At 42.2% G+C, this 25,329-nt stretch overlaps 1 protein-coding gene across 2 annotated transcripts in view; it reads right to left on the reverse strand.

Moving 5' to 3' along the window:
* The window catches only part of LOC134965834 (IgGFc-binding protein-like), a 217,785-nt gene that overhangs the window by 26,834 nt on the left and 165,622 nt on the right, over positions 1-25,329 (reverse strand). For both annotated transcript variants that reach the window (XM_063942208.1, XM_063942209.1), the window contains 10 exons: positions 24,677-25,008; positions 22,424-23,309; positions 19,666-20,006; positions 15,263-15,830; positions 13,989-14,587; positions 12,345-12,921; positions 9,057-9,646; positions 6,103-6,649; positions 5,316-5,521; positions 3,397-3,538 (listed from right to left, as the gene is read on the reverse strand). In XM_063942208.1, coding sequence (XP_063798278.1) covers positions 3,397-3,538; positions 5,316-5,521; positions 6,103-6,649; positions 9,057-9,646; positions 12,345-12,921; positions 13,989-14,587; positions 15,263-15,830; positions 19,666-20,006; positions 22,424-23,309; positions 24,677-25,008 — 4,788 coding nt within the window. The remainder of the gene's footprint in view (positions 1-3,396; positions 3,539-5,315; positions 5,522-6,102; positions 6,650-9,056; positions 9,647-12,344; positions 12,922-13,988; positions 14,588-15,262; positions 15,831-19,665; positions 20,007-22,423; positions 23,310-24,676; positions 25,009-25,329) is intronic.

The following is a 25,329-nucleotide window of genomic DNA, read 5'->3' on the forward strand; positions in this document are numbered from 1 at the left end:
AGTTCAGTGCTTGTCGTTCCTGGATTGACGTCAGAAACACACCCAGCGTTCGCTCAGACACTCCCCCGTTTCTCCGGCCACTCCTGCGTTTTTTCCGGAAACGGTAGCGTTTTCATCCACACGCCCCTAAAACGCCGTGTTTCCGCCCAGTAACACCCATTTCCTGTCAATCACACTACGATCGCCGGAGCGAAGAAAAAGCCGTGAGTAAAAATCCTATCTTCATAGCAAAGTTACTTGGCGCAGTCGCAGTGCGACTATTGCGCATGTGCACTAAGCGAAATTTCACTGCGATGCGATGAAAAATAACGAGCGATCAACTCGGAATGAGGGCCATAATACAGAGTGTGTGAATTGTAAGGTGCAGGGAGGAAGACATAGCAGCAGCTATCGATTGACTCAATTGGTGCCCCTCTACAGAGCAGGAGCCCGGCGGCAGCTGACTCTGATGCCTCCCACAGTTATGCCTCTGTACCAAAGATATGTACAGTATTGGTTGTATTATAAATAATATTAAAAGTCATCCAGAAGCTGCATGATCACATTACAAATGGTACCATGGAAGTTTTATATAGGTCAAGGAAATTTGAAATGACGACTGTAAAAATTGACAGTATTATATGTATAATTTCCTTATGAAAATTTGAGTGATGTCATTAAAACGCACTCATTTACAGATGTGTCATGGACTGTTTACGCATTTAAAGATGCCTCTGAGTCACACACATTCTGGTCTCTTCTCACTTGTGTTGAAATATGTGTGTAAAATTGGTGGTGGTAGGTGCACAACAGCGGATGCCCTGAGCCAGTGAACAGCTCAGTACGCAACCAGTTTTTGTATTAAGGAAAAACCTCAATAAAAAGAGTGCAATACTGACTACATAAAAATACAATCAATTTATTACAAACAATAAAAATATGTATGTTTCAATAAAGTAAATTAGATCATCAGAGAGATCCCAATACTTAACAAGGTCTATATATTCAAACAAAAGAAAAATCCAGAAATGTATAAAGAAAAACAAAGTAAACCAAAAAATATTTCTGGTGTATAAGAACAAAGTCACAAATTGCTGTGATACAAAAATTATTGAGTATTTAACACAGTAACACAATTTCTGAGGTTGAAAAAAGACAATTTGTCCATCAAGTTCAACCTGTTAGTGATCTCCTACACTGTGTATTTTTAAGACTAATTTTAACTGTGGTGAATGTTTAGCCGTAAACTAAAATACTCCTTTTTTGGGGGGCTTTTTTTTATTACTATAGTACATGATTTATCCACAATAACCCTATATATCCCTATCCATTAGTAATTTAGCTAGCCCATTCTTAAAAGTAATGACCGAGTCTGCCATTACTACTCTCTCAGACAGGGAATTCCAAATACGTATTGTCTTTACTGTGAAGAAACCTTTCCGTCTCTGTGTACGAAATCTCCTCTCCTCTAACCTAAGCCAGTGTCCATGTGTCCTTTTTGATGATCTTACCAAAAACAAATCCCCCGTTAGCTCTGTAATTTGACCCCTTATATATTTGTAAATGTTAATCATGTTCCCTCTTAATCTCTTTCTTTCCAGTGTAAACATGCCTAGCCTAGAAAGCCTTTCCTCGTATTCTAGCGTCTCCATCCCCTTAATCAATTTGGTCATCTGTCTCTGAACCTTTTCTAGTTCCAGGATATCTTTTTTGTAGTACGGTGCCCATAATTGTGCACAGTATTCGAGATGTGGCCTCACTAGTGATTTATATAATGGGAGTATAACACTCTATTCCCTTGCATCAATTACCTTAAACTTGTCTATATTGAACCTCATTCTTCATTTTGCAGCCCATGCTTCCAGTATAAATATGTAATTATGGAGAGACTCAGCATCCCCCTCTGAATTTACAGTATAACCTTACACAGTTTGGTATCGTCTGCAATAATTGACACCATGCTCTCTAGACCTTCCGCTAGATAATTTATAAAGATGTTGAACAATAGTGGTCCAAGTACAAACCCTTGTGGCACACCACTTTTATCAAGTGATAAAACTTGTTGTGTATGATAACTGGTGCTCCAGCCAATCAGTTCCCAGCTGTCATGTGTTTGAAAAATGACAGTTGGAAGATGATTGACTGGAGCACCATTTATCATATGCAATAAGTTTTATGACTTGATAAATGAGTCCTTCAGCCCAATTATATGTTAAATGTTGTATTGTTAAACATATGGGGGGTAATTCCAAGTTAGTCGCAGTAGGAATTTAGTTAGCAATTGGGCAAATCCATGTGCACTGCAGGGGAGGCAGATTTAACATGTGCAGAGAGAGTTAGATTTGGGTGGGTTATTTTATTTCTGTGCAGAGTAAATACTGGCCGCTTTATTTTTACACTGCAAATTAGATTGCAGATTGAACACATCCAACCCAAATCTAACTCTCTCTGCACATTTTAAATCTGCCTCCCCTGCAGTGCACATGGTTTTGCCCAATTGCTAACTAAATTCCTGCTGCGATTAACTTGGAATTACCCCCATGGTACTGTGCGTCTATAATTCCTCAATGAAAGTATTAAACAGTGTTTTGTACTGTTTTATATATTGTGACTGTAAAAGTTATAATGTTGATGAGCAATTATTGACAATACGGTAATCCTTCGTTAGGAATACAGTATATTAGACAAGATCAAATCTTCTATGTGATTGTACTCACAGCTATGCATACGCAGACTCTCAGCAAGGAGCGAACCTTGAGCGCAGCATACAGATCACCTGCCGGTTACTGTATATGGGTCAACAAGGCAATAAGGGTTCTATTTACTAAGCCTTGGACAGAGATAAAGTACCAGCCAACTTCTAACTGCCATTTTTCCAACACAGCCTGTAATATGGCTGTTAGGAGCTGATTGGCTGGTACTTTGTCTCCGTCCACATTATCTCCATCCAAGGCTTAGGGGTCTATTTACTAAGCCTTGGATGGAAATAAAGTGGCTGGAGATAAAGTGCCGACCAATCAGCTCCTAACTGCTATGCCACAGGCTGTGTTTGAAAAATGACAGGAGACGATTGGCTGGTACATTATCTCCAGCAACTTTATCTCCATCCAAGGCTTAATAAACAGACCCCTTAGTAAATAGACCCCTGAGTGTTACATTTCTGATTATACAGATGTTGTGGTTCCCCCATTTCTGATCACAATAGGAGCCTCCAATGCGAAGCATTCCAGAGCTTCCCCCGTGTAGTTTCTCATTCCTAGCACATTCAGGTGCAGGCTGCTACACCAGGACAAGGACTGATGCCAGCATTTGCAAATGATCACAATTGTGGCTCTGCCAACAGATGCAAGAGCGGACGCAATAGTATCCACCTCCGAGTGAGGCCCATAGAGCCGGTAGTAAGTGTAGTTTACTTACTCTGATTAATACATTGAACTTTTCCATCTAAGATCCTGCAAACTTCATCAGAATTGCAGTCGTACAGTTGGCAGTCCATCACGTGGTGAGAGGTACAGGTGCAGGACTGACTGCAATCCTCTGAAATGACTGTTTCATTTATCTACCAAAGAGACAAAACAATGGATGTTGATATCTGCAACATAATGTTTTTACAAGAGGGATTTATCAGAGAGGGATGCGCGCGACATGTGACCAACGCTAGAATATCGACACCTTTCAGGACAATGGCGCCGAAATACGACTGCCGAAATCCCGACGGTGAGTATTGGGGTACTGGTTAGGGCCTGGGGGGGGGGGGGGAGGTGTTAGGGTTAGGCACTAGGGGGATGGTTAGCCAGAGACGCCGACCCCCCGAGGGTTAGCCATAGCCGCCACCCCTGAAGGGTTGGCCACAGCCACCACCCCAGGAGGGTTAGGGTAGGGGATGTGGGAGGGTAGAATATTTATTTATTTATTCATTCATTACCAGTTATTTATATAGCGCACACATATTCCGCAGCACTTTACAGAGAATATTTGGTCATTCGCATCAGTCCCTGCACCAGTGGAGCTTACAATCTATATTCCCTATCACATGTACACACAGACACATTCATGCTAGTGTTAATTTTTGTTTGGATCCAATTAACCTACCAGTATATTTTTGGATTGTGGGAGGAAACCGGAGTACCCGGAGGAAACCCACAAAAGTACGGGGTCAATATACAAACTCTGCACATTCCATGGTGGGAATCGAACCCATGACCTCAGTGTTGTAAGGCAGTAATGCTAACCACTACACCATCCGTACTGCACATCTGGTGGCGGGATGCTGCTGTCAGTCATGTGACTGCCGGCATCCTGACAACGAGGATAATATACCCAACCCATCTCAGAATTAAACAAAAAGTTACGGTGTCAGGAAAGAGCTATGCCTGCGCTTGATTTTAACCCCTATTACACATAGCTGTATGACAATATTAATGCCATAAAGGAATACAAAGCAGAAAGACAAGGTACTATTATTTATAGAACACAACACAGATTGCAGCTATTAGTTAAAGCATCGGCAACAATTTGTCTTTATAAAAAGTTGCAGTATGCTATAATATACAGTATGCGTACAGTACCATAAATGCTGTTTTCTCGGCATGACTGCATAAAAATCTAAAATTTGCCAGCACCGTAAGTATGCATCAAAGCTTGTCACTATATTGTAATACAGGTTGAGTATCCCATATCCAAATATTCCGAAATACGGAATATTCTGAAATACGGAAATTTTGAGTGAGACGGTGATAGTGAAACCTTTACTTTCTTATGGCTCAATGTACACAGACTTTGTTTAATACACACAGTTATTAATAATATTGTATTAAATGACCTTCAGGCTGTGTGTATAAGGTCACGGTGTATATGAAACATAAATGAATTGTGTGAATGTAGACACACTTTGTTTAATGCACAAAGTTATAAAAAATATTGGCTAAAATTACCTTCAGGCTGTGTGTATAAGGTGTATATGTAATATAAATGCATTCTGTGCTTAGATTTAGGTCCCATCACCATGATATCTCATTATGGTATGCAATTATTCCAAAATACGGAAAAATCCAATATCCAAAATACCTCTGGTCCCAAGCATTTTGGATATGGGATACTCAACCTGTATTTCTATATTTTTTTGCAAAGTGTGCGCCAAGATTCTCTGCTTCTTTTACGTTAAATCAGAGCTGCAACAGGAAAGTCCTTTAAACCAGAGTGATGCAGGAATTTTTTTTCTTCTTAAATGACTAAGCTAGGAGTCTTTATAATGTTCCGCAATACAGTTTTATGACTTTTGGTTGTGATATTTTTTTTTATTCTGTGTGTTGACTTCAGACCATCAGCCAATTTACCATGTAAAATGTTGCGTTCAAGGTGCAGCGGTTGCAAATGTCAGCGGTCACGCAGAGATTATTTTGGAAGAAGTATCCTTCATCGCACTGGCAGCCTTCTGTGCAGCTTTTCGGGCAGACGGTGATGTCATAGAGGGAGGAGCAGCTGGTGGTACAAACGTCTGCGCAGAACTCGTAGTGACTGTTTTCCCCTGAGCAGGTGTATGCTAGAATGCCAGGAAAGATATTTGTTACAAGAGAACATATCACGGTTACTTCCAAGTTCCTACATGCTAAAATACATGTCAAACTATCTACAGTACATGCTGTACATAATAAAAGGTAATTAATAGTTAAGTAATACTGGAAATAAGAAATCATTTTACTGGTACAAAAATAAATTGGTGACATTTGGTGTATATCTAGAATTAAGGGGGACATTTACTAAGCAGTGATAAGAGCAGAGAAGTGAGCCAATGGAGAAATTGCCCCATCAACCAATCAGCAGCTCTGTATCATTTTATAGTATGCAAATTATAGATGTTACTTCAGTGCTGATTGGTTACCATGGGCAACTTCTCCACTGGCTCACTTCTCCGCTCTTATCACTGCTTAGTAAATGTACCCCTAAATTCTCTATGGGAAATTCAATTATTTGGTAAGTGGGTGCTGTGCCACTGGAGCAGCATTGGAAGTCCCAACAACACTACTAATTTTATCATGCAGCACCCCCTTTCCCAACCTTTGACCTAATTATATTTCAGTCTAGCTCTGAGCTTTATGGCAACCAAGAAAAAGAAGAACTCACGGCAATAACTCGGTGACCTCCATGGCTTCATAACCGCACCAGCATCTTGACAAACTTTGACGTAACCTTGAAGGATGGGGCAAAGCTCTCCAGACCTTGAGCACAGATTGCTCACACAGCTCTGCATATACGGAGCAGGATCAAACACACTGTGACAGGATGAGAATGGGCCACTTGGATCCGTAAGGACACCACAGAAGTTTTGCCCTGAGAATTCTCTTTGTTTAGCTTTGGGGCAGCACGTTTGGTTCCCTGCATTACAGACTTCACTGGTACTGCAGACTTCATCCGATTCCTTCAGAGAATCAGCAAATGAGACCACATCGTCAGAGTATGGACCAAGATCATCGCTGAGATCATCATTGTAGTTTCCACATAGACCACACAGCTGGTTGTGGTAGTTTCCAGGAACGGTGACATGAATGGCGTTGTCAGAGGTTATGATTAAGCCAAAGTCAGTTTTGAGGACAATTCCACCACCCTGATACTCAGCCCGTAGTCTACCAGCCTCCACTTCAAAAGGAAGGTTCCTCTGTATGTCATTCACCTGTATGAAGAAAGATGCAAATTAGGACAACTGAACATATTTCTGTTTCTCTTTCATATTGATTGCAAATATTCTTTTTACAGAACGTTATTTTGAATATTTCATGGTAGCGTGGAATATTTTGATACTATAAAGTTAAATGATAATATTTTTTCATCTAGATCCAATTTATGTTTGTAAATCTGCTTCACTATCCAAAGCTCATTTTTGAACTGACTAATTTCTTAAAGTAGATGATACCCCATCTTAATTCCAGGAGGTTGGGAAGCAGTGCGGGCTGAGAAGATGCTTAGACACTTAGAATTAGTGGACATGAACCATTAGGCAGTTACATTATTAAATGTGAGCAATCATGTAGACCTAATTCAGATGCGGTCACAAAGCGGCTATTGTAGGCAAATTGGTCAATGTTTTCTTACAGCGCATGTGTCTGAGCCACAGTGCGCATGCGAGGAAATGGAAATGCGATAGTAGTCCCACCAAGGAATTAGTCATAAAGTGAGTAACAGGAAGACAACGTTTTGGTGTGGGAACAGGGAGTGGTCAGGCATGCATAAATTAGCAGTTGCGATCTCACTTGCTATTCTGTGTCCCGGGAGAGCAGCTCAGCATGCACGTCTTCAGAGGCACTCAGAATCTGCGACATGACCCGATTTGCAACGATGGTACCGATGTATCAGCAGTTGTACGTCGTTGGACGGAAATTAAGGGACAGCAGTGGGTGTCCATATGTTCTGGTTATCTTCTGCCCATATTAGCATATACTCTCAATGGCAAAAGATAGCAACGGCAATTGCAATAACAGCCACATCTGAATAAGGCCTGTATTGCACATATCCAATCATGTGAAGGCCTAGTTGACCATGCGTGCCCCACTGCTGTCCATTCTCCCAGAATAGTTTGGAATTTCTTGGGGGGAGGGTCTCTTTCCTTTAATGTTTTTCTTGCAAACAATGTATATCAGTGCTGTATAAGTACTCCATACTCCATAGACAAGGCAGAATTCATGTTGTCACAAGGGGGTAATTCCAAGTTGATCGCAGCAGGAAATTTTTTAGCAGTTGGGCAAATCCATGTGCACTGCAGGGGAGGCAGATGTAACATGTGCAGAGAGAGTTAGATTTGGGTGTGGTGTGTTCAATCTGCAATCTAAATTGCAGTGTAAAAATAAAGCAGCCAGTATTTACCCTGCACAGAAACAAAATAACACACCCAAATCTAACTCTCTCTGCAAATGTTATATCTGCCCCCCCCCCCTGCAGTGCACATGGTTTTGCCCAACTGCTAAAAAATTTCCTGCTGCGATCAACTTGGAATTACCCGCAATGTGCCCATGGATCAAATAATGTTAAAAAAAATAAACCATTCACGTAAGGCAGTGATTCCTGAACATAGTACTCAAGGACCCCCAACAGTTCATGTTTTCCAGGTCACCGGTGAAATTCTAAAATGTGACAGTTGGTCATACACAGTTGCACCCGCTCAGTGACTTGGAAAACATGAGCTGTTGGGGGTCCTTGAAGACCAAGTTTGGGAACTACTGATGAAGAACAACAGATTCTATTGAGATTGTCATAGAAGGTGGGAACAACCAAAAACCCTTGGCGTGCTATATTTGGCCTGACAGCCGTAATGTTTATTATTACTAAAGATATAGAATGAATAGGAAATTTGGGAATTTGTATCCACTTATTGATTGGTTATTCATTGATATGTGATTAATAACGAGTTTATTAGTTGTTTTTTGTAGCATAGGTTTCACAAGGAGATGGCATGGCGACTGATACAAATGTAGCCACGCTCATCTATCCTGCGGATCGGCTGCATGGGCGGGTACGATTTAGTATGCCAAGCTGCGGCTTAGTACGCCGCCCATGTATTCCTATGGGCGCACTTACTTCGACGCACGCACGCGTCCTAGTTGGGGGCACACTTGCCGCACCTCGATTACCTCGAATATGGCAAGCTGCAGGCTGGATGAGCCTGGGCCCAAACCAGAACTCCAGAATAAGAGGATTATAAAGGAACAGAGGCCTACAATTTCTCCACTATGGTTTGGTAAATGGTACAAAAAACGTGCCATAGTGGTACAGTGGTTAGCATTGTCTCTTCATAGTGCTAGGGTTGGATTTTAAGCATCTGTCTACAGTATATGGGGTTTGCATGCTCTCCTCATGTTGACATGGATTTCCCTTTGTTTCTTTCCACAGTCCAAAGACAAAACTGGACAGTTAGTTGACCTGGTGGATTTTACCCTAGTCTGTGATGCAATAAATAGATCTGGTCACTTGTTGAGGGTCCAGCACATTTCAGGTATTTAGACTTATTAAGATCTAATGAAGAATTTTTGATTCTAAAGATAACACAAATTACAAGCTGACGAAAGTAATACAGGACATTATCTTACCAGGATTTTATTATCATCTCCTTGAGAAATGGTGATAGTATAATTGTAGACCTCCAGCCATATATTCTTATTGGCTGATGCTCTGCTCTCCAAGTTTCTCATTTGGACAAGGAATGGAGTCAACGTGGAATTCCCGGTTAGACAGGTCTTCGTCAATGTATAAGAACAGTTTCCAATGAAGTCATATCCCAAATTATCAAACGTACTGTAGCTCGTTTTCCCCATAGCTGAGCACACGGATGATCCCACAGGGTTACAGTTTTGCACCCCATTCACCACGCTACAGTTTTCATATGGTCTGCACGAGGTGTGCTCACAGATTACGGCCCCACCATTGCTGCATGTACATTTATTCTCACATGTGTCTTCTGGATAGAAGATCTCCCCAGATTTGTAATACTTCTCGTTGTAAATACAGCCACACTGGGACATAGGAACGCAGTCGCTACCACTGAGAACATAGCCTTGCTCACACTCGCATCCTTCCCTGCACTGAGCATCACATTTTGAGGACATCGTCATAGAGTGGCATGTGGAAGGGCAACCGTTGACACATATGCTGTATCTGCTGTTGAGGGGACAGGTAATTGCTGCAAAATAAACAGAAAAGGTAAGATTTGCATTAAAAACAAATTAATAAACTTATTGAGCTCTGTATGGGTCACTAAATACTGTAGTTGCACAGCTCATGCACCTCTGGTGTGTACGCACAGCACCGCAGTTGCAATTGAGATGCATTGTGTCAGAAATGTATTGAAAATATTCTGGGATTTCCTGGATGGTCAATGGGAGTTGTCTACTCAAGTGCATGAAGATGGTTTGTCTTATGCGTGATTATAGGAGCTTCATACGCATATCTTTGAAGTGGTTGCAATCACAGGGGTTTATGAACTAAGATTTGGAGAGAGATAAAGTGGACTGAGATAAAGTACCAACCTCCAAGCTCCTAACTGTCATTTTTCGAACAGCCGGGAACATGGCAGTTAGAAGCGAATTGGTCAGTACTTTATCTCTCTCCACTTTATCTCTTCAAGCTTTGATAACTCTCTCCCTTATTCGTGTACATTGGAGGCCATACTATGATAGAGATTCTACACCATGCATGGAGATGGTGTAAGTTTTGGTGGTGCAACCTATGGTTCTGTCTAATGGTCCATCAAAGAGTATTTTAGCGTCTAAAGATGCTCAAAGTGGTTGTCTCAGTCATTGCACATGGCTGTACACCAGGGAAGGCTTCTATCGATATTAGCAAGGAGTCGCAGACACTACTGTGACAATGGACGCACACATGGACTGTGCCCGATTTACAATCAGGCCCTTATTTCCAATATAGAGTGAATAGAGATGCTCAAAATGGTTTCAGAGTGGTTTCTGAACTGGTCTAACTAGTACTTAAGTTTGGAAAGCTTGAAAATTTCAGATAAACTCTCAAAACTCAAATCTGTCTAGGTAAACAGGTTCGACCGTCTACAGACTGGCTCAAACATGTCTACAGTCATGTCTATAGTCTAAGGGCCTAATTCAGACCTGATCATAGCCGTGCAAAACAGTGGCGGAACGCCGCTGGCCCGCACCCTCTCGCCCAGCGAACGCCTTTGCCTGTCAGGCAGGCAGAGGCAATCGCTGAGCTGAAATCTTATCTCTGGCATGCACATGCGCACTGTGGCGCATGCGCAGTTCAGACCTGATCGGCCACTGTGCAAAAGTGCACAGCATCGATCAGGTCTGAATTAGGCCCTAAATGCACTCCAAGCAAGGAACAAACTCAGCAAAACAGGTCAGTTGAAAAGAAGATTGGGTCTGAAGCCTGCAAAATTTTATCAAATTTTAACCAGTTTGAAAATCAGTCATCTGTAATTATAGACACTGAACTAACATAAATAAGGTTTAAAAATAAGTTTTGGAGAACTACTGTAGCTATTGATTTAAACACAAAAAATTAACCCATGGTTGGACCAGGTCTGGTCAGCACTAAACCATTCCAGAGTCAAATTTTATTTTGAATAACTGATTATGTTTAAAACATAAATAAAGCACAGACAGCAATTTAGGAGTCAAGATTAACTTTGTCTAGTTGTAAAGCGCAATGATGGTTCTTAAGAAGTTTGCGTCTTTTTGTTTACTGAATTACACTTAACTTAAAGAATTAATCCACACAGAGAACATTGAAACCGATAAAGCTGTTGTTTATTTATCCCCTGACATACGTAGCTGCGTCTGGGTGAAAGTATTTTGCTGCAGTTGCATCTGTAACTTTATCCAACTGTAGCTATAAAGCCCCTCCTTGGTTTACATTTGTGCACCAGAATGTGAAACGATTGAGACGACCACTGCCATTGTCCATGGATACTGAAATACCGCTTAATAGGTCTTTAGATTCCACCAACGGTTGCACCATCAAAACCTGCTCCATCCCTATTGTTAGATGTTGATTACCCATCTGAGTATGGCTTCCTATGTGAACAGTTCTGTGTCTATGAATGCCACCATTACCAGTGACGCACCTGCCATACTCCCACAGGAGGCAACATGTCTGTACCTCAGTTTAGCCACCCCTCTGCCAGGGCCAGACTGCCCATCTGGCACTTCTGGCGAATGCCAGATGGGCCATTGACCTGATGGCTGAGTACACCTGCCTGGCCCACGTAGACAGGTGCGGGCCTAGAAGATCCAACTCCCAACCCTCTGCACGGCCATGTGGCATACAGAGACATGGGGATGTGCCGCAAGGCCAGACTTGCAGCACTTCCCATGAGCCATGACTATGCCCCCTTTCCGTACACACGCATGCTAAAAATGCCAGGGCTGCTTTACAGCCCCAGTCCATCCCTGCATCCCTGCACCCTAAAATCAGTAGGCAGGCAAATTAAAAACATTGCTGTATTGCTTCCAACACTGCTGCTTTTCCTGACACAGAATCATACCCTGTGTGTCTTTCTCACCTTCTAGTGACAGTTTGATATTCTTAATGTATTCTGATTCATGCATTCCCAGTCCCCCACCAGCTTCTTATTCACTTTTTTTGCCTTCCCAGATCAATGCAGAGTATTATAACATTTTATTACTTGACAGTGTGGAGGTTACATATACATGTTGGAACCCAACTATTAGGTAAGTATCAAGGTTGAAGTTCTTCCAAAGTTTGATCAATCAATTAAAGCTTCCTGTGCAAAGTCACCACCAATTAGGTCAGTGATGTGGTATGGGTATTATAGGTGAAATGTATCTGTCTTCCATATGCCCATAGGTACGTTACTTCAATGAAAACCCAACAATAATTATACTCACGGCAGATTATGTCAGATCTCCAAGGGTAGAGGGAAACTCCTGCTTCCTGACATGAAGCAGTGTAGCCAGTCAACAGCCGGCAGATAAGGTCCGGTCTTTTTCCATAGGCACACATGTCATAGACACAGTCCTGGAAGTAAGAGGCAGGATCAACTTTGGCCTGGCAATTTCTAAAAGGACCTTTCTTGTCCAGCACCATACCGCACTCCTGCAGGTTCTTCTTCTGCTCTGCCTCCATAGCAAGCAGATTACTGCAGTTATTTTCCTTGACTATCTTGCATGTGTCCGCATTCTCACCTTCTCTCCAGCTATGGCCAAAGAGTGTGACGTTAGGCTGCAGTTGACCATCCCTGTTGATCAGGTCATCGTTTGAATTGTTGTTGTAGTTGCCGCAGAGACCACACACTGATCCAAAGTACGTAGATGGGAGGGTCACTCCAACCCGCGCTTCCCAGTCAAATGTTACACGAATCCCAATGTTGGTCTGAATTATACACTGCCTTCCAGACTGGTATATATCTATATTGCCAAGTGTTGGCCTCAGTGCCAATGGCAGGTTAGACTTCACACCATCCACCTGTAGAGAGAACAAATTGTTAAGTAATTCTATTTGGGAGCATGGTAGCAATGAGTGATGCATTAGTGTGTATTAAGTATTCAAAACAAATACTTTCAGGAACCATTGCTTAGCCTGAAATGTGGCCCGCTATAGTTTTGTTTGCATCCGTCTCTTTATGTAAGTTATTGAGGTTATTTCCAATTGTACATAGGGTGAGGGACATCGTTTCTTGGTAGCTTTACACTGATATATTTGTCATTAAGGCTACCAAGAGGTTCAAGTCACCCATTAGTGTCACATGTTTTGCCATTATCCAAATGCCCTGTAGGTGTGGTCATAAGGTCATTGCATCTGCTGAACTGTCCCCGTGAAACAATGTAAACATTTGCATACCTGCAGGTGCCCTGGCACCTCCATACACCCGATTACACTACTATCTTGCACCTTTGCCATTCATAAATGACCCCAAGAGCCTCATGCAGAGGTGGACGCAGTTGGACATGGCTGCACATTTTGTTAGTTGCTAGCCTTCAATATAGTAGGCACAAACTCTCCATCCAAGTATGGCCTCCAATGTGAACGATTAACACATCTGTGGAAGCAAACACTTCAGTGATGTGCCCTCCTCATGCCTATAACACATGGATAGGACAGACCGCCTCCGTGGATCTATTTAGCCACCTCTTAGTTACCACCCATGCCCAGGAATGCCCAGCACTATTCCAAGACATTTCTGATACCATGGCCCAAATGTATTAAGCTTTAAAAAGTGATAAAGTTGAGATGGATATTGATAAATGTCAGTTAGGAAGCTGATTGGCTGGTCATTTATCCCTCTTTTTCAATCGCTTTTTAAGGCTTAATACATTTGGGTCCATGTGTCTCAAGCAATACTGCGCCTTTGTCCTTACACTCTGTGTAATTCATGCACCGGAGGAGTTTTTAGGTAATTTTGGACATGTGTAGTAAACAATTACTCAACACTGTGACTCTCAATCTGGCCCTTACTGAGTTTTTGAAGTGTTTTCAGAGGTATATAATACAGGCCTACAATATTTTCACATTTGCTCCATATTTGATCTTACCAAAACAACACCTGGATATTCTCGGAGGACCTGGATTTCTCTTTCAAAGACCTTGAATGTAATAGCAGTGGTATAAGAGACAAAAAGGCTTCCTTGATTCTCATTGCGTACAGTTACTTGGAAGTCGGGTAAATAACTTTTTGGTTTACAGAGACCGGAGAGCAGGTAATGGCAAGCTCCCTGAAAGTCATAGTGAAGGTTATCGAAAGTGATGTAGTGAGGGTCCCCAGAGCCGGAGCAGGTGCTGGTTGTGGTTGCATAACAGTCCAGTATACCATCTTGAATAAAACATCTTTGTCCAGTTGCACACTTGGTATTGCTACATTGGACCTTATGAGTGTCTGGATTGCAGACGCACTTCCTCTTGCAAACCGTGTCATCCCAGAATGAGGCGTTTTGAGGGTAAGAACGTCCTTGGTAAGTGCAGCCGCAGTTTTCTATAGGTTGACATTTTCCCTCAATCAATACAAAGCCTGAAACACACTCGCAGGTTTCTATAGAGGCATCCGTGCATTTGGATGGCGCTGCTGGATCTTGGCATGTGGCTGGACAAGCGCTTCCTCTTTGGTTATAAGTGCTGTTACCGGGGCATATCATAGCTGATAAAATATAACAATAAACCAATTACTCCTAAAAAAAACAACAATCTTGCATCATACGCTTATATCTCAATTACAACCCATCTATAGATCCCTGTTTTCACCAAACTCAGCAGAAAATCAGTAGACCAAAAATGGTGGAGAAGCCAGAAGAAAGAAAGGTCTTTGGACGAACGTGGAGAAAAGTCAGGTAAAGAGAGACAATGGCAACTACACTGTACAAGCAATGGACAACGTGTATAGGTTGCTAAAATGGTGTACGTTTCATATTTTCTTTGTTACCCAGTTCACCCAAGATCCCAGGTTTAATAACCTTATCATAACTTATAGCCTGATACAGAGTTGTATGGAGTTGAACAATTATTGGCCAACTGGGCATGAGTCACACGGTCACACTGAGCATCTCGCTAGGTTCCTTAGCAATGATGCTCACTGTGAGGTTTATTTGCAGAGTTATTGACAGTCAGGGACTATTTGGAGGAGGTAACGGGTAGTGTGACACCTGTGTCATTTGCATATTTTCGCACATCCTTTCCACAGGATTATAGCTTTGAATGCATTAGCGTACATCTCTGAATCAGGCTGTGTATAAGATAATGTATTCCTCTTTATAATACCTTCAACAGAACTTCAATGTGACACTGCCACAGAGGAGAAGACACATTAATTACTTACGGCATCCTGTTGCGTTTCTCCAATCGCCAACCTGTATACCTTCTCTTGCACATGCATCGCTGTAAGCTTTCAGAGTCTGGCACAAAACCTGATTAAAGCCCTGGTTTAGGCACAGATCGTAGACACAGTTTTCCTTGAACACCACGGAGTCAATTTTATCATGACATACTTTGAAAGGGCCATCAAGACTTCTGAGGATACCGCAATTCTCACTGCTTCCATATAGTAGCTTTTGATCAGGGGTGCAAGTCACACACGGCCCATTGCAGTCATCCCAACATGACGGGTCACTGTTGTCTTGTACTTTCCAAAGTTTACCATAATCTATGGTACTTAAAGCCACGCCTCCATTACTGAGGTCATCGCTTTGGTTGTCGTTATAATTGCCACAAAGACCACAAACATTGGTATAGTAGCTGCCCGGAATAGTGATTTTCAGGAGAATGTCCCAGTCATAGATGACTTTCAGTTTATAATCTGTGAGAAGTATCAAAGAGGTCCCACTTTGGGATATTGTCAGCTTCCCATCTAACAGCTGGACTGGAAGCTGAGACTTTTGGTTATTTACCTAAAAAAAAATCATAGGTATGTAAATTATAATTAGAAAACAATTCTAAAAATATTTCTGTAACTTTTTATTTCATGCAACCATATAATAAACATGTCAAACTAGTAGCAAACTGGTGCTGATATGAACAAAGCAAATAAAATGAAATTGTAAGAGTTGGTTTGCTGGTGATAAAAAACAGTATCCAGATGATGGATCTACAGTGTCTAGGTAGAGAGGCAATGGGTCGACACCATTTGGCAGACATGCATTAGGTCGACATGTACAAAAGGTTAACAGATGAAAGGGCAACAGAGCTTAAGGTCGACAGGTTCAAAAGCTCAACATGGCGTGCACACTGAGCCAACTTGGACGAAGCATGGCGAGCAAAGCGATGGTGGTTACATATTAGATTTGACCATTTGTGTGTCGACCATTTTCATGTTGAATATTGATCTTATCGACCTTTTGTACATGTTGACCTTTATACCTGTCGACCTAATGCATGTTGACCATATATTGTTGACCTAGACACTGTAGATCTTCTATACAATACTAGTAACATACACCAGTAATAAGAGAAGCGGTGTGGCTTACCTTACCTGCGATTACAAAAGATGCACTAGTGCATTATAGATATATATATATATATATATATATACATTGATGCTCACATGTGTCAGTCAAACAGGGTACTTATCATCTTAATATCGGCACTGCAGGCCATTTACTGGGGTTGGGTATGAAATCCCAGCAGTCGGGATTCCAAGAGTCTGACAGCTGGATCCCGGTGGTCAGAATCCTGGCACATCCCTGAGGTAAGTACAGGTGGTTGGGGTTAGGCACTAGGGGGAAGGCTAGGGTTAGGCTGCGGGGATGAGAGCTAATAGGGTTAGGCTGGGGGGGGGAGGCAGTATGGGTTATGCTGTGTGGGGCAGGGCCGTCTTTTCGTATGGGCTCAGTGGGCTCTAGTCCAAGGGCACCAGGAGTATAAGGTCCCTAGGCTGATAGCTGAGGGTCCCCTCTTTCCAGGGGTACCAGACTTTTTAAAATCGGCCCCGGGGAACCAGAGATATCCGACTTGAAAGCAGTGGTCCCCATCCAAGCCTGTTAATCGCTATTCCCAGCCAGATATCTCGGGTTCTGTCTGACTCTGAATTTTTCTGAGGGGATAATCCAAAAGCTGTGACTCTCCAATTTTGGTGGACACTGGCAGATTGTCTCTACTATGCCCAGAACCAGAGATATCAGCCTTCAAGCAGCTGGTCCCTGCTGCAGCTCCACACGCCTGGTATGCAGTTTTAGATTTTCGTTGGTGGATTGCTCTGGCTCCTGAACTCTGATCCCCAAGTCCCCAGAACCTTCTGAAAGGTCGGATCTCTAGTTTTTTTTATCCCATTCAAAGCTAAGGAATATATTTTCAGGAACTTGAGATATCTGCAGTCAAGCAAGCTTCCCTCCCACCGGAAAATGATAAATATTAAGCCCACTCCACTATCCACCCCTCCCCTGCGTATTAAACATTCCCTGCCACCCTGGAAGTCATGTACCAGGGCTTCTTCATTCAGCCTAATGCCCCCTTCTACAGTTTAGCCCCATCTGTGCAGTAAAGGAGTAATTAGCAGAAATTAGTGCTCCAGGTCCTACCCGCTGAGCGGAAGATAGAACACCCCCTACCACCCGTGGGACATCAAAGCTGCTGCTGATAGCACCCCCGCCCCTACCACTGAAGGATGGGTAGGGGGCCCAGTGCATTGCTGTGCCCAGGGGCCTACACTGCTGTTGAGACGGCCCTGGTGTGGGGGTGGTTAGGGATAGGCTGTGGGAGGGGGGCAGTTAGGTTTAGGTTGTGGAGGGTTGGTTAGGGTTAGGCTGTGGGGGGCGGGTTAGGGTTAGGCTATGGGGGGGTTAGCATTAGGCTGTTGGAGGGGGAGAGGTAAGGTTGAGGCTGTGGGAGGGACGGTTAGGTTTAGGTTGTGGGTGGGAGGGTATGGGTGTGGTGGGGAAGTTAGTATGAGGCTGTGGGAGGGGTGGTTAGGGTAAGGGTGTGGGGGGGGGGTTAGGACGACGCTGTAGGAGGGGCGGTTAGGGTTAGGTTGTGGGTGGGAGGGTGGTTGGGGTAAGGGCGTAGGAGGGGGTGGTTAGGGTTAGGCTATGGTGGGGGTGTTATATCTGGGCTGTGGTAGCGGTGTGGTAGGGTTAGAGAGAAAATACTTAGCAGGATATGTTGGGATTCTGCCCATCGGGATCCCTCTGCCAGTCTCCTGACTGCCGGGATTTCATACCCAACCCCAGTAAATAACCTGACAATGCTGAGAAGTACCCAGTTTGACTGGAGCATATAAGCATCTATACAGTATGTTTATATATGTTTTTGTTAATTAACGTGAACACCCAGAAACTGTTGCACAATCTTGCCATTCCCAGAGTAGAAAACATTTTATTATTTGTACAATGAGTGTCCAGTACTCTGTCATCTTGCTTTTTAAATACAGCTGCAGTATTTACATTTAATTAACAACTAATCAAACTAATCAAACGTGACCTGCTCTCTTCATCATCATCATCATCAGATCATTACTTAGACCAGGTTTTACTATCCACAAGTTCAGTCCATCCAGACAGACACGATCACGTCTTTGCCATTTCCATGTTACCCATACTTTATGGCAAAATGACCGTAGCTGTACTCTGGCTGCATTTATTTGCCCTCTAAAGTCATTGAGAGCCATAGCCCCATTGTAGTAGGGAGTCGAAAGTGCAAGTTTCCCAGAAAAAAGGGTGCAACTTGAATTAGGCCCTATGTGTGAGTGGGAGATTTACAGACTCAATTGAAACCTCTCCAAGCTCAATCCCCCTAAATCCAATGGTGACCTAAATTTATTGTATTATGATTTTCTGACTATTTTATTTCATTGAGGCTGTTCTACAACTGTAAATAAGACCAAAGTACACAAATATCTATTCAGAGGTAGATTGATACTTTCCAGGTCTTCGACCAGAAATTATGTGTCCAGTTCCCCCCGCACTAATGAAGAATGACAGGCTAGAAAAAGTTTCCTACTGTTCTAGGTAAAGGAATTACTCAATCAAGCTATGCCATAAATGTTCAAATTCCACTGTCTGATATAATCCCAGTTCTCCAGTCTTCCTTTCTGGGGAGGGATATATATCAATCAATCCTTATAAAGAAGTTGCCCATAGCAACTCATCAGCTTCTGCCAATCATGCATCGACTGCACTCTATAAAAGGATAACTGATTGATTGATTGATTGATTGATTGATGTCTTCACCTGTTCTCTTTAAGAGGTTTGAGACATCTCTGTGGGATAAAGATATTTGATTCATGAGAATCCCCTGGTGGACACTGCAGGTATTGCTGACAGTTAAACTGGTGCACTAACTAAATACTGTACATAAAGAAACAGACAAGCTGCGTCTACTCTCCCTTCCCTTGTGTGATATTGTACCTAGGAACACCATGATGGAACTGTACCTTTTCCTTTTAAGAATCCCTTGAGTAACCTAAGAAATTAAGGTTAATAAACAAATTGACGTTCTGTACAACATCAAGAGACTGTCACTAAGCTGTTTCGTTCGTGTCTGGTGATGGTTGCAAAAGCAATAGAGTAATTTGGGAGCAATACATTTCAAAGGTTTTACTTTTTAGACTATTTTTGTGTACAGTAAATATACCTGTTATTGCAGTTACTGGGTACTGAACACTTGGGTAATTCTATTTGTCTTAAAGTTGTCACATCGACATTTGTGTCAGGGAAAATCACTTTAATTTATAGCAATTCAAAAAGAAATACCTTTATTAAGTAATTTTTTTTTCTGTCACATTACACTTACCCTCACTACGCCGTATTCAGACCTGAAGCCAGTAATATTAAATCCATACACCTGGATGTTGACTGATTTGAGGTACGATACACTAGATGTGGCTCTGATTTCGTTCTTGGTCTCAATATTAAAATATGGAAGGTCAAGATTGGAGCTGCAGGTTTTCGACATGGTGTAAGAGCAGGTCCCCTGGAAATCGTAGTTCTTTCCATCGAAGGTGTGGTAATGGGGATCTCCCCATGCCCAGCACGTGGCCTCTGAGTTTGACTGGCAAACGGCTTTACCGTGAACAATCTTACAGACTTCTTTCCTGTTGCACTTTACTTGGCTGCATGAAGGTCGGGAGGAACCTGCATAATTGATCAAAAGTTAACCTAAAGGCAAATTCTATATTTCCGTGGCAACAAAACAGAATGATATTAAATGAAGAGTGGATGTAACGAGTAAAGACATTCAGACCATGTCAACATCTCTTCAGTGTTGACATAATGACTATGTTAACAAGTGGTGGCTTCAGAGGTGGGGCGCAGTTCAGTTTCAAATACCGGTGAGTCAGTTTGAGATGACAGTTGGTGGCAGTTGGTGTGGCACCTCTATTTGAATTTTGGACTCCTCTGGAGCGGCCACTGAAGTGCTGACATTCTCATCTCATCATTTTTGTTATACCTGGCAATCTTTGGTCAGCTCTGGGCATTTGGAGCACGGTCCTTGCAATTACTGTACCAGATGAGAGATTTTCACTGACATTTATTGCAAAATGTTATTGTTTATTTGATATTTCTGACACCCTGCATGTCTTGTACCCACTGTACCCACAAATGCGCCATTGCAGACTTTGTGAACATATCTTGTGAATTTAAACTGCACATGCTCTGGAACTGAGCACACCCAATTACAGGCGATACAGGGTTGGGCACATTTCAGATGCATCTACAATAATAACTGAAGTACTGTAGCAAAACTTGTAAAAGGTGCATTCTCAAATAGACAAAGTTCAGCCAGGACACGTGCACACAAATTCTTTGCAGAGTTGGAAATAAGCGACAATTCAACTGTTTGTATTAGTATCATTTGCACGTACTGTACTGTAGAATTGGGGAGGTTCAAGCAGGGTCTAAGCCTTAGGCATATGTGGTCTAGCCATTTGTCTATTACACAGGTTCTCAAACTCGTCCTCAGGACCCCGCACAGTGCATGTTTTGCAGGTCTCCTCACAGAATCACAAGTGAAATAATTTGCTCCACCTGTGTACCTATTAAAATGTGTCAGTGAGTAATTAATACACCTGTGCACCTGCTGGGTTACCTGCAAAACATGCACTGTGTGGGGTCCTGAGGACCGAGATTGAGAACCTGTGGTCTAGAGCAACCACCACCTAGCTTCCAGGGTGCACCAGCAGCTAAGGGGTCCATCTGGGTCATAGATTTATTGCAGCTGCTGCAGCTTTTTTGCACCAACAGTGGCTGGGGCAATAAAGGTTTTGTTTGTTCATTGTTTCACAGCATGCATAACACTGTGATGTCATGCTGCACTGCTGAGGCAGACAAAGCATGGAAGCCCTGGCAGCAGGCAGACAGACGACATCAAAGAAGGTTGAGAAACACTTGTGTGGGCTGGGGCTGGAGAGACTCTTGTTGGTGCTGGTCTGGCGAGACCCTTGTGTGTGCTAGGGCTGGAGGACACTTGTGTGGGCTGTGGCTAGAAAGACACTATGTGAGCTGGGCTGGAAAGAGAAACTATGTGGGCTGGGGCTGGAGAGACACTGTGTTGTCTGGAGAGACACTGTGTGATAGGGCTGGGGAGACACTTATGTAGGCTAGGGCTGGAGAGACACTATGTGGCCTGGGGCTGGAGAGACACGGTGTGGGCTAAGGCTGGAAAGACCCTTGTGTAGGCTAAGGCTGGAGAGACACAATGTGGGCTGGGGCTGGAGAGACACCGTGTGGGCTAGGGCTGGAGAGACACTTGTGTGGACTGGGGCTGGAGAGACACTTGTGTGGGATGGGGCTGAAAAGAGACACTATGTGGGCAAGGGCTGGAGAGAAACTTGTGTGGTCTAGGGCTGGAGAGACACTGTGTGTACTAGGGCTGGAGAGACACTATGTAGGATTGGGGCTGGAGAGATTCTTGTGTGGGCTGGGCTGGAGAGAGACTTGTGTGGGATGGGGCTGAAAAGAGACACTATGTGAGCTGTACTGGAGAGACAATATAAGCTGGAGAGACACAAGGGTGATGAGGCTGTGTGGGATGGGAATTACAACATAATCAGTGAAAGGGAACACAGCACCACAACGCCAAGCCCTTCAGTAAGTCAACACCCCTTTCATGAGGCCACGCCTCACCTTTTTAGGTGTGCACTAGCCTTCAGTGCACAAAGGTTCCTACATTGGGAAAGTGCAACAGCATCAAATTCGTTAGGGCTCACCCTAGGTTCTAGTCTGCACTGATGAAGTCTAGACTAGTAGTAAATCAGGCAAATGTAAGATGACTATAACTCAGCAAACAGGGGCGACTGTACGCATTGTTTTCTGTGAAGCTCTCTTTTGAGCAAAGTGTGCCAAATTTACTTGCAATTCTGCTTCAGGACTATAAAGTCTATGGGGCAAAAGCAATAGCCAGGCTGATTTTGCCTTTTAAATGGGTGCACCTTTATAACATCAAGGAGACTCATATGCACCCTATTACTGTAGATGCACGTAACCTAATTATCCCGCATCTAGTCACATACCTGTTCTACTTGGCAATGACAACACAAAGAGACACTTACCACCAATACAGACAGCTGATTCCGCATAAGAGGTTGAGGAGGAGGTCCCTATTACACTGAGACCAAAGGGACTTTTCTTACTTTCAAATATATAAGGTTTTGAGTTCGTTACCAGTGTTAACTCCCCCCAAGAATACTGTGTCCCTGGAATGGGCTTCCAGCTGATGTTCCCTTGTGGGGCTTTATTGACAGTCAGGTCATCCAAAGCTGATGTTTTAGCCACAATTAGGACTTCGTTAATGAAATCATCCAGACCAACCGCTCTGAATGAAGTGCAGAAAGATGTCACATCTGGCACAGTCATAAGAGCTGTATCATAATCTATTGCACCTTTCTGACCCCCAGTACTGTAATACATCACTTGAATCCCTTCAGTGGAATTGATAAAGATTGGAGCGCTTGCTTTGAGTTGAATTTCTATCACATCACCGGCATCCAGTTCCTTGTTCTGCACCACAGACCCGGCTTGATAGGTCACTTGGGTGTTCTGGGTTGCTGCTGTTACATATACTAGGTCATACTTGGTCTGGAACGAGACTGTGGGTATAAAGAAGGTAGTTCCCCAAATATAAGAAGCCTGCAGCTGTTCATAGACGTGATTGCACTTGGTGAACTTCATGGAGCATGTGTGACCACTCAGAACCGTGACCTTTTTGGAGGAAATTATCCTGGAGCCGCTCAGATCATCCTCGCTCTGGAATTGTATTACCTCGTAGGCATCAAGCTTAAAAGTGAGTGTGCTCCCACTGTTGTAGTTCTTGCCCAGGTAGTTCAGTGTTCCAGTAGGAGAGATTGTTACTGATGTAGAAGGCTCCTTAGCAATTATAGCAAATTCCTTGAAGGAGCCATCAGGAGGTGTAAAGACATAATACTCTGTTCCCCATTCCTGTAGAATGAAAAGGAAAAAAGTGAAAACTGAGATATAAATAAATAAAAAATTGCCACTTAAGTTTGATATATTAGATGGGAAGATTGATCGCTACATACAAGCTTATCCCGCTACTTGGCCTCAACACTCAATTTAATAATAATTAGAGACGTGTGTCGGGCTAGTTTTACTGGTTTTGGTTCTAATTCATCATCAGGTTTTGGATTTCATTTTTCCAAAACCAGTCATGTGTTTTGGTTTTGGTTCTGTATTTTTTTAATTTTATTTTTAAATTGATACAACAGATAAATTACAATACTGTACTTTGTGCCTTTTTTGGATCTTACGCTATTTTAACCTAAATAACATTAATTTCCAGTAATTTCCACTCAGTTTTGACCACATCACAGCTCACAATATTGTTTTCATCCAGTCTAGGCCAAAGGTTGCAGTGAGCTGGCTGGTAGGCGACAGAGCAGCGGCACAAACACACGGCAGTTACTTTAAGAATATAGCATGAACCATTGCGTGAAATGGACAAAAAAACTTGTGTTGACCAATTCCATGTTGACCTTTGTACCTGTCAACCTTAGACACTGTCAGCCTTTTCACTGTCAATGTTTTGACCCTGTTGGTCATTTGACCCTGTAGGCCTATTGCATGTTGACCACATGGGGTCAACCTATTGACTGTCTATCTAATATGTTTATATCTATTATACCACACCCCTAAAATATCCTGTTAGTGAGGGAGGAACGAATATATACTATATAATATATTTGTTACCCATTTGGGGAAGTGATCACTATTTTAATTTAAAGTAAAGAACAGAAATATACAAATTGTAGACTAATTAACTACAAGACATCATCCTAGATCATGAGGAGCCATATTGAAAAAAAATTGCACAAACTCCATCAATAGTACATTTATGGAGAAACGCGTCAAGTACTAATATGCCACTATCTATTATCGTTTTATTCCAAATCATATAAATAAGATTGAATTCAGTGTGGAGAGGAGATATGTAGAAAAAAAATGTTCTGATACCAAAATTCAGTTTAATAAACCTGTTTAGTATAAGTTATTTTGAGTCAAATTATTCAATCAATGTTTCCTAACCGACTGTTTAATAAAGAGCTTAGGAACCAGCTAAACCTTTCTGAAATAGAAAATGGTCAAATTATCTCCACGTGGTGGCCAATCATTATGAAGAGAAGAGTCTGGTTCACATATCTGCAGCATGTCTACCTTCAGAAATTGTAGCTAAAGTACTGTATATATATATATATATATATATATATATATATATATATATATACATACACATATATAAACAAAAACAAGATACTTTTTTATTAGATATGATAAATAAAATATCTTACCGACACTGGGTATAGAGATGAACTGTCAAAGCTCTGGTCATTGAAGTTCATGGAAACTACTGATACTGGATTGTTGGAGGTGACAATGACAGAATAAGTTGAACGCTGAGAACCTTTCATTAGGACTACATGTGGAAGTACAACTGTAGTTTCTTCAAATTGATTTAAGCTGACAGTCTTTCGGAATGTATTCGTGTTGACCTTGATTTGGACAGTTGTGGAATCAGAAAAGGCTGTGATGGACAGTTTGAGATCAGTGTCGGCTGCGTTATTGTAGTTCTGCATGAATGCTGTAATAAATTCTGTCCCTGGAACCCCAGCTGAGCAGAGGGCTGTAATAAGGTAGAGAATAAAGTAAACATATATAAAATGACGGGGACTGCTGGCAAAACATTTTCATCATTGCTTGTTTGCACAATTAGACAATTACTAATAAACTGCACTAATAAAAATCAAAAGTCAAACTGATACGGCAGATAAACTAAATATCGTCAAGACACTTTAAATATAAATTCAATATTTAATAAAAAGAATAATTATAATAAAATACAAGAAACAATAATCCCATACTATAGATCTACATCAACTATATGAATTGTGATAATATCAATGTTAATATCACTATAAAAATATATAAAGCACGCAGCAGAGAG

The sequence above is a fragment of the Pseudophryne corroboree genome, chromosome 10, assembly GCF_028390025.1.
Source record: "Pseudophryne corroboree isolate aPseCor3 chromosome 10, aPseCor3.hap2, whole genome shotgun sequence".
Taxonomy (NCBI): Eukaryota; Metazoa; Chordata; class Amphibia; order Anura; family Myobatrachidae; genus Pseudophryne; species Pseudophryne corroboree.